The 16,144-nt window shown below is 41.5% G+C and overlaps 2 protein-coding genes across 2 annotated transcripts in view; one reads left to right on the top strand and one right to left on the bottom strand.

Moving 5' to 3' along the window:
• Nucleotides 1-16,144, top strand: part of LOC307201264 (angiogenin-3-like) — a 346,417-nt gene that overhangs the window by 109,165 nt on the left and 221,108 nt on the right. The gene's annotated exons all lie outside the window — the stretch shown is intronic.
• LOC307201631 (vomeronasal type-2 receptor 26-like) lies at nt 731-14,453 on the bottom strand (the record flags this gene model as incomplete). Its single annotated transcript, XM_079950913.1, has 7 exons — nt 731-802; nt 1,384-2,006; nt 3,030-3,156; nt 6,984-7,211; nt 7,957-8,805; nt 9,270-9,561; nt 14,014-14,453. 7 exons carry the CDS (start codon nt 14,451-14,453, stop codon nt 731-733), a joined length of 2,631 nt encoding a protein of 876 aa, XP_079807039.1.

Genomic DNA, 16,144 nt, shown 5'->3' with positions numbered 1-16,144 from the left:
GGCCATATAGGGCTTTGAAGGTTAAAACCAGCACCTTAAACCTGATCCTATACTCCACCGGGAGCCAGTGCAGCTGGTATAGCACCGGATGAATGTGATCTCGCAGCGAAGACCCCGTAAGGAGTCTCGCTGCGGCATTCTGCACCCGCTGGAGTTTTTGGGTCAGTCTCCACCAGGGCAGAGATAGGAGTTTTGTTTGTTTGTTTGTTTTGAAGAGCATCTAGCGTGGGTGTAAGTAGGGATGCTGGTCTGAATATCTCTTTTACAGGAACAGAGAAAATATTCTCACAGCATCCAGAAGTCTGAGTTTAAATATGTATGTCCACTGTCAGATTATTTAAATTACACTTGATGCTTTGCATGTTTGTATGGGGATTTTTTTTCTTAACACACACACACACATCACACGTCTTTTGCGTATAAAGTTTAATTCAGACTTTTCACAATACAATAAAAAGAAACTATTCAAAACAGAAAAGGATAAAAAGAAAAGAATGAAACAAAATAAGAAAAAGAGCCAGATGAATATAAAGTTCTCTCTCACATATATCCTAACTTTGAGCAATGAAATTTGTTTAAAAGGTACATTTATTATGTAGGAACTGTATAATTATGGTCTTCCTGGGATCAAGGTCATGTCCCACCAACCTCTAATTTATTTTGGTAAGCAGAATGGTTAACTAGCACGAATTAACAAGAGCTCAAATGATTTTGATGTCCTATTTTTCAATCACTCGGCTGCTACTCCATTTTCAATCCTGCTGCAAATTGCTTCCACATAACATTCCATTTGGACAACACCCTGGTGAAGCAGACCCCTGTAAGTAACAGTATTTATAGCCTCAGCCTAATGTGTAGCAATTAGCGTGTTGTCCTAGGCGCTGGGAAACTACGGTTCAAATCCCCATTCAGCCATGGGGAAGATGGCATCTCTAAAATCTAAGCTTCTTCACAGAGTTTTTGAGAAAACAATAGCAAGAGAGGGAGAGTTATGTACTCCTTGGATGGCACAGAAGACGGAATATAAAAACAAAGGAAATAACATCTCCTTGCCACAAATTAAGGTCTCTGGCTAATGGTATCTCTTTCACCTTCTCAACTATGGTAATCCTTCTTCCTTACTAACCTCTCTCTACTGTTCATCTCAGGTCTAAGTATAATGATGAAGATTTTAGGGAGAAAGATGCAACCCAGTAAGCCAGCAGTAGAGGCCAAGATGGAGAAGATCTCCACAGCCACCATGTATTTCCCTTTGGTGCTCAGATAAGTGGGGACAAAGGACAGCCAAACACTGCAGAAGACCAGCATGCTGAAGGTAATCAACTTGGCTTCATTGAAAGTATCAGGCAACTTCCTGGCAAAGAAAGCCACAGAGAAGCTCACAATGGCCAAAAGACCCATGTAGCCGAGAATAAGGTGGAACATGATGTCGGAGCCTTCATTGCACTGCACTATGATTTGCCCATCCTGGGAGTGCAGGTCAAACTCTGGGAATGGGGGAGAGAATGCCAGCCACCCAAGACAGATGCCAGCTTGAATGAGAGAGCAGAAGCTGATAAGGGATCCTGCCAGCCTCTTCCCAAGCCATTTCCTCAGGCTGTTCCCAGGCTTGGTCACCATGAATGCCAAAACCACAGTGAGGGTTTTGGCTAACACACAAGCCACAGCAATGGAGAAGACGATGCCAAAGACGGTTTGCCTCAAGACACAGGTCACCTTTGTAGGCCTGCCAATGAATAAGAAGGAGCAGAGAAAGCAGAGAAGCAGAGAAGAGAGCAAGGTGCAGGTGATGCCCCAGTTGTTGGCTTTGACAATGGGAGTGTTCCAGTGCAGACCAAAGGTCCCCATCACAACAAGCGTGACCAGGGAAAGCAGGAGAGCCAAGGAGGCCAGCATTGCCCCCAAGGGCTCCTCATAGGATAGGTAGCTTATTTTTTTCGGAATACATTGGTCCTGAAAGGCATTTGGGTAGTGATCATCTTGGCATTTCTCACAGTGATCTGCATCTGAAAGTGAGAAGCATGCTTTTAGCATTTCTTGAAGCAATAATTATTAATATTATTGATACTGTCTATTATGCGGTACACGAAACGTATTACTGAGCTGATGAACCAAAGCCTAATTTTTCAACTAAGTGATGGTTCCTCCATGAGCATCTCAACTGTACTAATCAATCCATTCATATTTATTTGTCATGGTTGCAGTACACTGATTGATTTCAGTGTTTTCCCCTTAAACATGTCTATCTCTGCATCCAGGTGCATGTCTTTGCATTTCAAGGCTTCTGGCCCAAGTGTTTCTATTTTACACTTTCCGTAATTGAGTTTGGGAGTGGATGAAACAGCCAGGTCGCCTGTCATTTGCTCACTGGGAAAATCTATATAGTGGTACCTCGGGTTACATACGCTTCAGGTTACATACACTTCAGGTTAAAGACTCCGCTAACCCAGAAATAGTGCTTCAGGTTAAGAACTTTGCTTCAGGATGAGAACAGAAATTGTGCTCCGGCGGTGCAGCGGCAGCAGGAGGCCCCATTAGCTAAAGTGGTGCTTCAGGTTAAGAACAGTTTCAGGTTAAGAATGGACCTCCAGAATGAATTAAGTACTTAACCCGAGGTACCACTGTATTTGAGAAGAAATAACTTTTCCTAAGGACTGAAACTGTGTGGATACAATAGAGAAAATTGTTCCCTAGTTGTTAATCACAGAAGATGAAAATCTGTTGGCTGCAGGTTCAATGCTGACAAAAAGGGAATCTATGGAATGCAATCCTAATTATTTCTTCCCAGATGTATGTCATCCTGATTTCAATGGTGGTTACTCCCATGTGGATGTTATTTCACACAATATACTCTTGAATGGCTATCCAAAGGGGAGGAGAGAGGAAAGGACAATATGTATCAGTAACATATAAACACATGTGCTTGGCATCTATGACAGAAAATAAGCAGACATAATAAGACTAAGACATGAATGTCTATGCTGGAGAGGAAGATGGGAATTCCAGTTGACTCGGGCTCCTTCACTTACCCTTCTGGACTGAAATCCTCCCTTTAGGGCACTGAACACAGTCATAGCAACACATTTGCTTTCCCTGCTGTGGAAACATACTCTTTCCAGGGTGGCAGCTCTCAACACAGGTGGAAATGGGCAGCATCTAATGGTAATGACAAACAAGGGATTTTGCACAAAGATCAAGTGGGCTTTCTCCCGGGCAGACACCTGTCTGACAATACGAGGAACATAATTAATATCCTAGAAAAACTACAAGTGAACATTAATACCAAAGCAGTTCTGATATTTGTGGATGCGGAGAAAGCCTTTGTCAACATTTCTTGGAGTTTTATGAAGAAGAATTTACAAGGGATGGGGGTTGGTCAAGGGTTCGAAAATGGTGTAGGTGCAATCTACTCTGAACAAAAGGCTAAATTAATTGTAAATAATGTAGTGACGGAAGAATTTAAGATAGAGAAAGGAACACGACAAGGTTGCCCAATCTCTCCATTGCTTTTTATATCGGTCCTGGAGGTTCTTTTAAACATGATTAGAAGGGACAAATTGGTTAAAGGTATACAAGTCGGAGCCAAACAGTACAAATTGAAGGCATTTGCCGGTGATTTGGTATTGGCACTACAGGAGCCAGAATCTAGTACTAAAAGAGTACTGGAATTAATTCAAGAATTTCGTCAGGTAGCGGGTTTTAAGTTGAACAAGATGAAAACTAAGGTTTTAGAGAAAAATCTAACAGCGACTGAGAGAGAGAAGTTTCAGAAGGAGACAGGATTAACACTGGTTAAGAAAGTGAAATACCTAGGGGTTAACATGACTGCCAAGAATGTGAATTTATTTAAGGATAACTATGAAAAATGTTGGATGGAAGTGAAAAAGGATTTAGAAATATGGTCAAATCTGAGGCTATCATTGCTAGGCCAAATCGCTGTGATAAAAATGAATGTATTGCCTAGGATGCTGTTTTTGTTTCAAACACTGCAAATTTTGGATAAAATGGATTGTTTCAAGAAGTGGCAGAGAGATATCTCTAGATTTGTCTGGCAGGGCAAGAAACCTTGAATAAAATTTAAGATATTAACTGATGCTAAAGAAAGAGGTGGATTTGCCCTGCCAGACCTTAAACTGTATTATGAATTAGCCACTTTTTGCTGGCTGAGAGAATGGTTGCTTCTTGAAAACACTGACGTGCTGGATTTAGAAGGTTTTAACAATGTATTTGGGTGGCACGCATATTTGTGGTATGATAAGGTCAAAGCACATAAAGCGTTTAAAAACCATATTGTCAGGAAAGCACTGTTTAATGTCTGGATAAGATATAAGGACTTGCTTGAAAATAAAACCCCAAGGTGGTTGTCACCAATGGAAGCGAAGGCTCAGAAAAAGCTCAATATGGAGGCCAAATGGCCGAAATATTGGGAAATTTTGGAACAAGAGGGAGATAGATTAAAACTACAGAGTTTCGAAAAACTAAAAAATAGAGTGCGAGATTGGCTCCATTATCAAATAATGGAGGCATATAATCTGGACAAAAAAATTGGCTTCCAGGTGGAAAAATCAAAACTGGAAATAGAACTGTTAGATCCCAAAACTAAGAATTTGTCAAGAATGTACAACTTGCTGTTGAAATGGAACACTCAGGATGAAACGGTGAAATCAGCTATGATTAAATGGGCACAAGATGTTGGACATAATATTATGATGGCTGACTGGGAACAGTTATGGACCACAGGTATGAAGTTCACGGCATGCAATGCCTTAAGAGAGAATATAATGAAAATGATATACAGGTGGTACATGACACCAGTCAAGCTTGCAAAAATCTACCATCTGCCCAATAATAAATGTTGGAAATGTAGAGAGACTGAAGGTACATTCTTTCACCTTTGGTGGACATGCCCAAGGATTAAGACTTTCTGGGAAATGATCTATAATGAAATGAAAAAGGTATTTAAATATACTTTTCTGAAGAAACCAGAGGCCTTTCTCCTGGGCATGGTTGGCCAATTGGTGCCAAAGAAGTATAGAACTTTCTTTATTTATGCTACAACAGCAGCAAGAATACTTATTGCAAAGTACTGGAAGACACAAGACCTACCCACCCGGGAAGAATGGCAGATGAAGGTGATGGACTACATGGAATTGGCGGAAATGACTGGTAGAATCCGAGACCAGGGAGAATAGATGGTGGAAGAAGATTGGAAGAAATTTAAAGATTATCTACTGAAATATTGTAAAATTAAGGAATGTTAGAAAGATGTTGGAATGAAGTTACATGGCTTTAGCAGAAATGCTATAAAGAATTAAGTACAATAGATTGTAAATGGATTAAAGGAAAAAATAATGTTAGAATTTGTTAAGTTAAATGATAGGACAGAAAATTGAGGAAGATGGAAAGGATTTGCTGAGACAATTAATTGAAGTGGAATACAAAAAAAGGGAGGTGTGAGGAGGTCGCTGAAACAAGTAAATGAAAGTTAATAACATTGAAAGTATTGGATGTGTTTCTTTTTTCTTTTAATTGTTTTTGTTTTATTTTTGTTATGTATATGTAGTATTTTTGTCTTTGTATTGTATTGTATTGTATTGTATTGTATTGTATGGTTTTGTTATGTTTAATTAATTTTTCTTTTCTTTCTGTAAATTTTAAAACTTTAATAAATATTATTTTTTTAAAAGAAAAAGAAAAAAAACACAAGCAAGGGATTTTGAATGGAATAAGCTTGCTTCTCTCCAGAAATTTTGTTGTCATCTATGTCTGCTTTGCAGCAGAAAGGTTTTCAGGACTGAAATTAGAGGATGGCTGTCAAGCATTTGCTCCCTGGGCAAGCATCAGGCCCCCCAATAAAGATGCTTTGTGCTGTCACTTAACCATTTGGCCAGCCCAGCGCATGTCTGAATGGCAAAGAGAGGCTAGTGCCAACCTTCTCCCTCTTGATCGATTGTTTCCTCATAATCCAATGCTGATTCCCTCCTGGAGGGAGAGGAGAGCTGAAATAAGGAGCCGGCAGCAGATGCTGCTTCTCCTTCTTACCAAATGTACTTGAAGTTTCAGATTAAACTATACAATGCAGGTAGGTGTTACTTACATTGCTAATACATCTTACATAGATTTTTACCTAAGATAAATACTGTTACAACTGACAGCAGCACAGCAGAACATTCCTGCTGCTTTGTTTAGATTGCTCATAACTGCCATAGCTGTAGAAATTTACATAACTATTCCCTCTTATAATATGTGTGTTTTTTGTGGGGGGCCATTGGGTTTTTTATTTTCATTATGTATTATGTATGTATTCTTTATGTATTTTGTGGTTTTATATGTTGATTTTATTCTGTGAACTGCCCTGAGACCTCCAGTTATATGGCAGTGTATATACTCAATCAATCAATCAATCAATCAATCAATCAATTTCGTCTGGCATATGACAGCACTGCATACTATAGCCTTCTGAGCATCAGCCCTTTCCTTAGCCTTTTGGATGCTTTCATCCCACACTTTATGGCCAAGCCTGCATGGATTTTGGCCCCACCACCAGCCTGATGGAGACCAACATTGTGGGACAGGATATCACCGGCACTCCATCCATCAACATTAGTGACCACACACTTCAGGTGGTAGATGATTTTCTTTCTACCTGGCTCCACATGGTGGGACAGAGTCTGAAACAAAGATTGTTGCCAACAACGCATTTTGGAACACAACAGTCCCTTTTCAAGAGCTTTAAACACTTGCTAATTCCTCACTCAGGAAGACCTTGTTCTTAACCCTAAGCTCCCAATTAGCTTCAAACTAGTTCTGGATCAACAAATTTGAACAAAGTAACAAAGATAGTATTTGATCACTGAGTACTAGAGCTTTCCTCCTCACATTTCTCCTTTGTAGCCATCTGTGTTTTCCTGGATCCCCTGATCTTCTCATTAAAGATGATGATGGATGGTGATTAAAACAAAAAAAAAAATAGTCCCACCCACCTGCTTGAACTTGGGATTCCACGCGATGGCACTTCCATCCACTGTGAACTCTTTTCCTGGGGGGCCCTGAGGGTCCACCCTCCCCACTCGGACTCTCTGGAAGGACTCATTGGGATATGTGACCAAGTTGAGGAGATCATAGCCACCTGCCTGCTGCCCCTTCTCATCCAAAGAGATTTCTTCCCCAGCACTGTTGTTGAAGTGGATGTTCTTCAGGAAGGAGTGAAGCTAGATTGCAGGAGAAAAAATACACAAACATTGTCTGCTAATATGCTCTCTCTTTTCCATTTGGCAGGTGGACCTTTGGCTTTTTACTACCATTCATCAGTATGTTCTAGGATGCTGAATGCTGCCTTACTGTGAGTGAAATCATTGCTCTATATAGCCCAGTCATTTCTATACAGCTTGTTATTGGCTCTCTAGAATTTCAGAGTCTTTCCCAGCATGATCTTGAGATGCTGGGGGTTGAACATGGGACCTTCTGAATGAAAGCAGATGTTCTGCCATTGAGCTGTAAGCCTTTCCAGTTCCAATACTAAGAGACATGACTTGGTATGCTTTTCGACTTGCCATGGATTCTGGGTAATTCAAAAACCTCCTCCATTAACACCTGAAACTGCCTTGTGCTGAGTCAAACCATTGTTCTCTGTAACCCAGAACTGTCTACTCTGAATTGCCACAGTTCTATTCGGCATACATCTGTGGTTTCAACCCAGTTCTTATAACAGAGGACACCCCTCTCCCTTGTGCAGCCCCAAGTAGGAGAATCCTGGATGGATTAATTTAAAGAGCTTTGAATGTGTAGCTTCCAAAGCATTTGGTCTTTCACTGAGATCAAGTCCCTCCCAGTGATAGAGCTCAAGTGCGAAAATCTCCAAGGCCTCTCCTCCATGCCAGGGCTCAGCTGTGAAACATATAAACCAGTAATAATAACTCCAGTGCTTCTAACATTGGGGAGATTAGTTGACAGTACCTGCCAGGGCTGAACTTTTGGCTGCGTCCGTCTCTCACCCAGTACTTTCTGTTTGGCTCTTGAGGAATACATGCTATGGAGAGCATGTGCTACTGCATGGACGGCATTGTAGATGGTGTAGCTCTGGCTGGACATTTCCATTTCAAACACGGGTCCAGTGAGTTTCTCCAGCTTCTCCCTCCCAGTGCAGGGTTCATGAGTTGTGTGAATTAGATTGGAATCTGGGAATGAACAGAGGAATGCACTGGCCCAGAACTGCTGAATGAAATAAAGATTTGGCTGCCATGGATTTATGGTCTGTAGAAAGTCCTGAAACCCTGGAACTGGATTTGAATGGAGTGTAAATGACAAAGTGCCATTGAAGGATTTTGAAGGAAAATTGCCTCCAGCCAGCACTGCAGTGAAATCCCATTGAGCTATTGTAATCCACACCCTCTCCACTGGGTACATAGAGAAAACCTCAAGGGAGACCAAAACCAGTCTCAAAGCCTCTAGAGACTGACTGTCTCCATAGACAAGAATCACATTCATTTGCTGCTGTGTGAGAACAAACATGATTGGTCTCAACTTTTGTTGAAGTAGCTCATTAGGTAAAAAATTTGTCACTAGTGGGATCACCAATGTCCAAGAAATGCAGAGATTTTTCTGGGAAAGCCTTGGTCTGAGAGTACGAAGGAAGGTTTCTCCACTGTCATCATCTGAAACAAGGAGGCCAATCCAGTTCCACCCAAACTTCCTGAGTAGCCAGACAATGCCACCATACTGAGCTTCTTCATTGGGGACCATTTGGAAGAAGGAAGGGAAGCGCCTTTGGTCACTCAGCCCTGGATCCAAGGGGCCATAGCTGAGCTAAAGGGAAAGGCATTTTATTTTTAAGAATCCAAAGACCGTCTATTTGTTCCTAGAAAGAATACTTCTGTATTGTGGTAGTTATCCACCTGGTCTTACTTTTGTAAGTATACACCCCTGGCATTTTAAGTCTCAGGCCGGGAGAAGTTTCTAAGCAGGAAGCTGGATGCTCCTATGATTACATGATTTGTGGCATGGCCAGGTTTGGAAGAACCAGAGCTTGGATTATTAGTATTATGGATTTACCCCCCCCCCCAAAAAAAATCCCAATGCAAATTGAGACGGCAGTGTTGGCAACACATAGCTAGGAGGCTTTAACATAATCATGTACCCATACCAAGTCTAATGTAGGACATATATGTAGAAAACATAATGTAATGGGATTGAAAGCTAACATGGATGCTTTTTGACGTTTTCTGTGTATGTCTGGCCTTGTGGTTGTATCTATGTATCTACACACATACCTGTGGAATCTTGTAGGTGTTTAATATATTGGCCATCTGAATGGAGTTTTGGGAGGTGAGCCCTCCAACGACGGCAATTAATCTATCTTCCCCATTACAGTGGTAATTGGGGGGATTTCGTTGTCCCATGAAAAGAAGAGCAAGAGTGTTCCAACAAGTTTGCGAAGGATTAAAACCATTCTCATAAAATGTTGATCCCAGTGTGATGTTGGATAAGAATTTGGCATTCTTGTTGATCTCTTGCATAGCAAAGATGAAAGCAAGGACATGCTGGTAGTTTTTTGGGATTATTCTGCAATGAGACAAAGAATGACTGCAAACATGACAGAAGAGAAACAACTGTGTTGAAGTTTTCATTTTGATTCATGCATGTATTTAACTTGGATGTTTCAGCCTACAGGACAAGAACATTCCATTCAAACTAATATACTACAGCAGTCTCCTAAGATATTATGATTAGATGTTCAGTATGTAAATGGTAGATTCAAGGAGATCCATTGTTGTGCTGTGGATGAATTAGTGAGGTTGAATATTGGAAACCCAGAAACAAAAAGCTGTTAACCTGCCAAGTTCAGTCAGGCTCTAATTCTTTCCCCACTTAACTAGGTTCAAAATCACCAACACAGTGGGATTTAATACTGAGTAAATCAGATTGCAATCTTCATGCCTACTTCTTGTTCTGCTGCTTTGTCCACCACCTCCCTTCCATTTCTGAACCATGAAGTATTCATGGGAATGTGTTCTCAATTCAACCTGGGAAACAACTCTTTAGTATAACAGTGTGCTTTAACACACAATGTCTTTTTAGCAGCCCTTGAATCTAAGCCTTATAGATATGCTTTCCTTTTTAAAAAAACAAAAAAACAACAACTTGGGAAGCTAAATCTTCCTCCTCTTTTTTTATTCAGTGGGATTCGCTGCCCATATAATCGTGCAAGGCATTATAGGGTGTGATCACACAACCTTCCATTGGAAATTGCTTATTCCCATGTAAACATGTGTTAAGGAAAGCTCTCCATGATCCCAAATATTTAAGAGGAAGCATCCCATTGGGCTCTGTGGAACTGCCTTTCACGCAAATCCAATTTAAGCTGCAATATGGCTGCAGCCACTTACCTGGGAGTAAGCACCACTAAGCTCAGTGGTGATTACTTCGAGTAGGTAAGCCCAGATTTGCCCTGTCAGGCTAAAAGCTGATGTATGTTTGGGGTGTGGAGCAAAGCCCATGGAACTGAACAAGGCTTACTTGCAAGAAAATTTTGGCACAGGGATGGGTTGCAACATCTATGGGTTGAAGTAGCTTGAAAACTTCAGCTGGGTTGTGGATGGGGCTCATATGGGCAAAAAGCAGGGGAAATCTAGTAGCCACACTTAAGCACTTTGGAATCCCCATGGATTTCTACAGGATTCTGGCCCTGTACCCACTGAACACAATGAAGAGACATGTTTTCAAGTTAATGTGTCCCTACTGCTGGGCTTTGCTCTTTGAGGGAAAAGGAGGGAACTGCAGTTTATCAGACTCAAAATGAAAAGGTGATTTTTTTGGTATCATCTTAAAGAATATCAAGTTGTAGGTAGTTCCACTTCAGTGTAGCAATACAGAAACACCACAATTAACTGGGGTGGGGGCAGTAGAATAGCATTTCAAGCAAGTCCAAATTTGTATTGAAGTACTTCTTAATTCTTTCCACAAGAATGAATATCTTACTTGAAAGACAACTATGAAAAACATTTTTAACACTGTGGTATAGAGGGATTTGATTAGGTCACATATGGTGCCTTAGACTGATGATGTCGAGTTTATTTCTGCTAACTCAAGTGGTGGGACAAAAATCTGAATGTTCCCTGTGAAGGCTGACAGAAGAACCGAGCACAGAAGCCGATGCAGTTGTTTATTTCATCAAGTCATGAGTAATCTGTGGACCCAACAGAAAATTCTCTGTAAATAAGTAACTACTTACTGAGCAGATAATGAAGAAATTTGTGAGTGCTCCATAAATTTCTGAATTCTGAAGTTTGCTAGCGTAATGGATATAAATTCACCGATGATCATGGCTTCTGGAGGACCATATGAATTGGTTTGAATTGTTTCTCTCAATCTGCAAGATCTCAAACTCTTGCTAGAAGAACAATGCATCAGCAACAGCAGGAAAAGCAGGTGGGGCACTAACCATTCTTGGGCTGAACTGGAAGCCATCATGTTTACCTATAGTCACTAACAGCATTTCAGTCTTGGCTGAAGTTATAAGGAAACTTGGATAGATGGAGGCATGTACCTGCCTCAAATCTACCTCCCTAACTGGATTTATGTAATGTGATAGGACAGGTGCCTATATAGACTACAACACAGGACCATCACATTTGGAAAGGGCTGTTTCTGTGGCTTATATTGTGCCTGGCATCTGATTTGCCATGGGACATTTAAAAGTAGTGATGCTGATCAATAATTATAAAAATTGCAGGGTGAAGTATTTGTTTTGCTAAGGTCCTCAGGTCTCAGAACAAGCAAAGTTCTTACCCTTTGAAATATGGCTCTTTTGGGGGTGGGTGGGGGCGTTATTGCAGTATTGTTTTTATTTTTATTTTATATATTGTGATCTTTTTTGTGAACCACCCTGAATCCTCTGGGTATATGGTGGTATATAGATTCAATAAATGAAATGAAATGGTTTCTTAGAAGGGGGTCCAGGAGGGCACAATGACTGCTCCCCACATTAACTGGGGGGTGGCTTTTGCGTGGTCGCGTGCAGCCTCCCCCAGGACTATGAGTCTCCTGGCTAGGTAGCTTGGCTTCGCTGCTCCCCCCCCCCCACTGAGCTGGATACCTTGAGGTTCCCGCCTAGCCTCAACAATTAGCCAATTATGGTCAGGGGGCAGTTGCCGAAGGGGATCTCAAATAATGGTCAGGGGGATACCTCCTGCAGAGACACATCTGACCTTTGGGTTGATGTTCTGTTGATAACAATACCACTTGAAGATTTCTCTCTCTGTTTCCAACAAACTTCCAAGCCGACTTGGAAGCTTGATTCCCATGTGGGTCTGAATATCCCCATAAACATTCAAGGGGTATATTTGTCCCCCAAAGAAGGGAGTTTACATTCTCCATTATATTTACTCCCAGCCTCAAAGCACCCACAGAGTCACAAACGGCAAGATGACTATTTATTAGGCATCCTGTGGAATGTGCTCAGAAGCCGACCTGGGGCTGTGGTGCCTGATCACATGATGACAACTGGCTGTGTCCATAAACATGAACTTTGCACACTGGGACAGAACTGAGTGGGGAACCAGAGTTGCGAAAGTGTTGTGGGAAGCATTCCAAGCTGCTAGACATTAATGCTAAACCATATGCGCTCTATATTGTGCATACCCTATGGGTGGGGGTTAAATGGAAGGAGAAAATCTAGACATTTGAGGGATGGGGTAATGGAAAAAAGAAGAAAGGCAGTGGTGACAGCTCCCCACCCTAATATTTGACTGCTATACCTTTCTTGCTGAAACCTGGTTTTGCTGCAGTCATGAGCATCAAAAAACCTCCTATCCATCTCTCAGCAGACACCATCTCTCTCCCCCCCCCGATGATTCACTTGGAATAACCATATGCCACCGTGTAGTATAATTCCTGGCAGGAAATGGTTGTAGCCTACCTGCTCTCATAAAACGTGTTGCAAACACTGAGCGCCAGTTGGATCTAGCCAGGACCTCAACTTTTATTTGCCAATGAATATTCCAGGTATTCTGCCTCCCCTATGGTATATCTAGCTAAACTTGAAGCCCCTAAGCGCCGGAAGGCCTTTACCTTGGCTCGATGTCATGCCCTCCCTTCAGCTGTCCTTGAAGGCCAATACAGGAAGATTGCTTACCTGGAGAGACAATGCGCCTGTGACTCTGATTTAATGGAAACAACAGAGCATGTGCTTCTCCATTATCTTTATTATAGAGACATTTGTACCAGCCTCATCTTACCACTACTGCATAAGTACCCAGGGCGCACAGGACAATTATATACCTTCCTTCCACTTTCAGATACCAATCATGCTACAACATACGTTGCCGGATTCTGCACAGCATTGCTCAAAATTAGTCGGATGATGACCTGTGTCACAAACTAGATATAATGAACACTCGTTTTAGAGTGCTCTGTAGACTGACAGCTACAGTCTTATATATACTAACCTTTTACTCTCTTTCACTCTTGGTTCCTAACCCTTCTTTTAGACTCTCTTATTTTCTCTTGGATTCTGATAGACTTTTATATATACTTTCTGTTTTAACTCGTTTTAAAAAATGTTTTTTGATTTTAAATGATTGTACCCTTCCTTCCTTATGCTGGTCTATGACTGTAATAAAGATTTGATTTGGTTGTAGCCTACTACCCATGTGGACAGAAACATGAAAGAAAATCTCGGACAGTGCAGTACTGCATTCCACATTTCCTCCCTTGGATACAATAAGATAAAGAAAAGGAAATTAAATTAAACACACATCAAATGTTATGCAACTTTCTCCTCAGTTTAATAGTGACAGACATTGCTGGTTTAACAGAATCAAAGCAGGTTTCTTTGCCACTATGGTTTAAGGGTGCTTTGTTTGTTTGTTTGTTTGTTTGTTTGTTTGTTTGTTTTAATTGCGGTAAAGCAGAGCTGGACAGAATGGCAGCAAAGGGGGGTTTTCAGTGGAGTTGCAAGGGATGGCATAATTGTTAAAAAGCTGAATATTTGGATCTGGGCGTTGGAAATCTTACGCTGTGACGATGATGCTTTCGTCAAAGTGCACAGGCTCATTATTCTGATTACAGGCAATGACAATGTATCTGGACGATCTGTTATCGGAGTACTTGCAAGGTGGGCGAGTTGAGCCGCCTTTGTGCTTGCAGGTGGTGACAGTGATGGGGCGTAGAGCAATCCTCAGCCCGTTCCCATAATCCTCCCCTCCAGATTCAGTGCACACAGATTTGATGTTATTCTTGGTGCCGTGGATGAAGGTGTTCACTTCCTTGCATGGTCTGTCCAGCCCACGTCTTTTCATCATGACGTCACAATACTGCTTTCCAACGTTGCTCTTGGGATTATCGTAGTGCTGCCTTAGGAACTTCTCATAGGGGGTTTCACAATAGGCTCCCAGTGCCAGAACAGACACCAGAAAGGTGAGGAGCACAAGGCCAGATCCCTTGAGAGGCATCATCGTGGGCGACCGTTGCCTGAAAGAGATACCTGGGGGGAAAATAAAGTGGGTGTGTAAATGCTTTTTTTCCATTTGCCACCAGAGGGTGCTTTGTGAAACAGCTTGGAGTTCTTCAGATTGGCAGTGCAGTTCACCAGCCAAGTAAGGTGAAGGGGAAATGCAAGGACTAGGATACAGTGTGTAGAAATGCATATGCAGATTCATTGGTTTCAAAATTATCTATGATTGCTCAAAGCAGTCAACTCTTTTAGCAGTACTACTAAAATGAGATTTCACATGAAGAACAGCCTTCTTACTGCTTCATTCCTTTCTCCTTAGAGCCAAGGCCCTGTCCTGTCCTGATGGTTGGCTGCAAAACCAGGGCAACTGCTATGGATATTTTGATGCCAAGTTGTCATGGAAAGATGCTGAGGTAAGAAATATTTCTCCTCAGCCAAGATGTAATAGAATCATGGAATCATGGAATTGGAGGGTATTCCAAGGGTCATCTAGTCCAAACCCTTGCAATGTAGAAATCTCAACTAAAGCATCCATGACAGATGGTCATCCAACCTTGGCTTAAAAACCTCCAAGGAAAGAGAGGGCACAACTTTCCACTGTCAAACAGATCTTGCTGACAGAAAGTTCTCCCTAATGTTTATAATTTACATCTTTTGGGCTTCTATCAGATTTCTTTGAGTAGGGCTATCCTTGCCCTGGAACAATACCTATCCAGCATCTCAGACTTCACAAAAGAGAGTTGGTCACTTTATGTTCCGGAGCTGAGAATGTGACAATTATGCCAAATCCTCCCCTCCCACCAGGAGAAGAGGGAAGTAGAATAGACTGCAGTTCTGAAACAGATCTGAGACTGGGTTCGCAAAACATTTCATGGCTCTGGCTGTCTCCTTAGAGAACTCATGTATGAACTGCAGATTTTGGCAGTCTATGGGAGTGTTTGATCCTCTGCCTATGCCCAGCCTATACCGGTATATTTGCAGAGAGACTACAGTATTTTTACAATGTCAAAAAGCACCCAGTGACCTAATTCCAAAGGGAATTTACCAAACATTACGTATGTACTGCACCCCCACAACTTTTCAGTGCAAGGGTGACATGACAGTGTATGCTGTGTGGTCTGCAGTGCTGTGAAAGTAATGCAGCAGGTCGGATGCAGTGCTGATCATTTGGGTTCCAGATAAATTAGGCATTGCAAAGCAAATCTCCCAAGTTGAAATTTCCTTGCCTCTGTTTAAATGTAATACTCCCTTTCTGTAACTTTTTGCAGCTTTTTCAACATTCCACATAAAAATGCTTCCAACTAAAAGTTCTACATTTAAAAAAATGGGTTTGTTGGAAGACTAGCTTAGGGTTTCTCCAAATGACCTTTTAATTGACCACTCACCCTGCATTCATCCTGGATGAGGAGGCAAGAACACGCTCCTAAATTTGTTCATTTATTTATTTAAGTGGATTAATTGTGCAAACCTACACTTCCTGTTATGTGCTTGAATTCCTCGTGTGAAATGCTGTCAACCTGGAGGTGCCATTAGTGCACAGAAGTTTAAGCCTGGCAACTTGGTATGTAACACTAATTCCTTACAATCTACCAGTACGACTTGCCTCCTGAGAGTCAAATTTCAGAGAAATAAATAAAAATGTTGATATTCCACAAACTTGTTCACATTTGGAAAGCTCCAACTCTACATCAT

The sequence above is a fragment of the Podarcis cretensis genome (genome assembly GCF_951804945.1).
Source record: "Podarcis cretensis genome assembly, chromosome: 13".
Lineage (NCBI taxonomy): Eukaryota > Metazoa > Chordata > Lepidosauria > Squamata > Lacertidae > Podarcis > Podarcis cretensis.
This window is presented reverse-complemented; position numbering and strand designations above follow the sequence as displayed.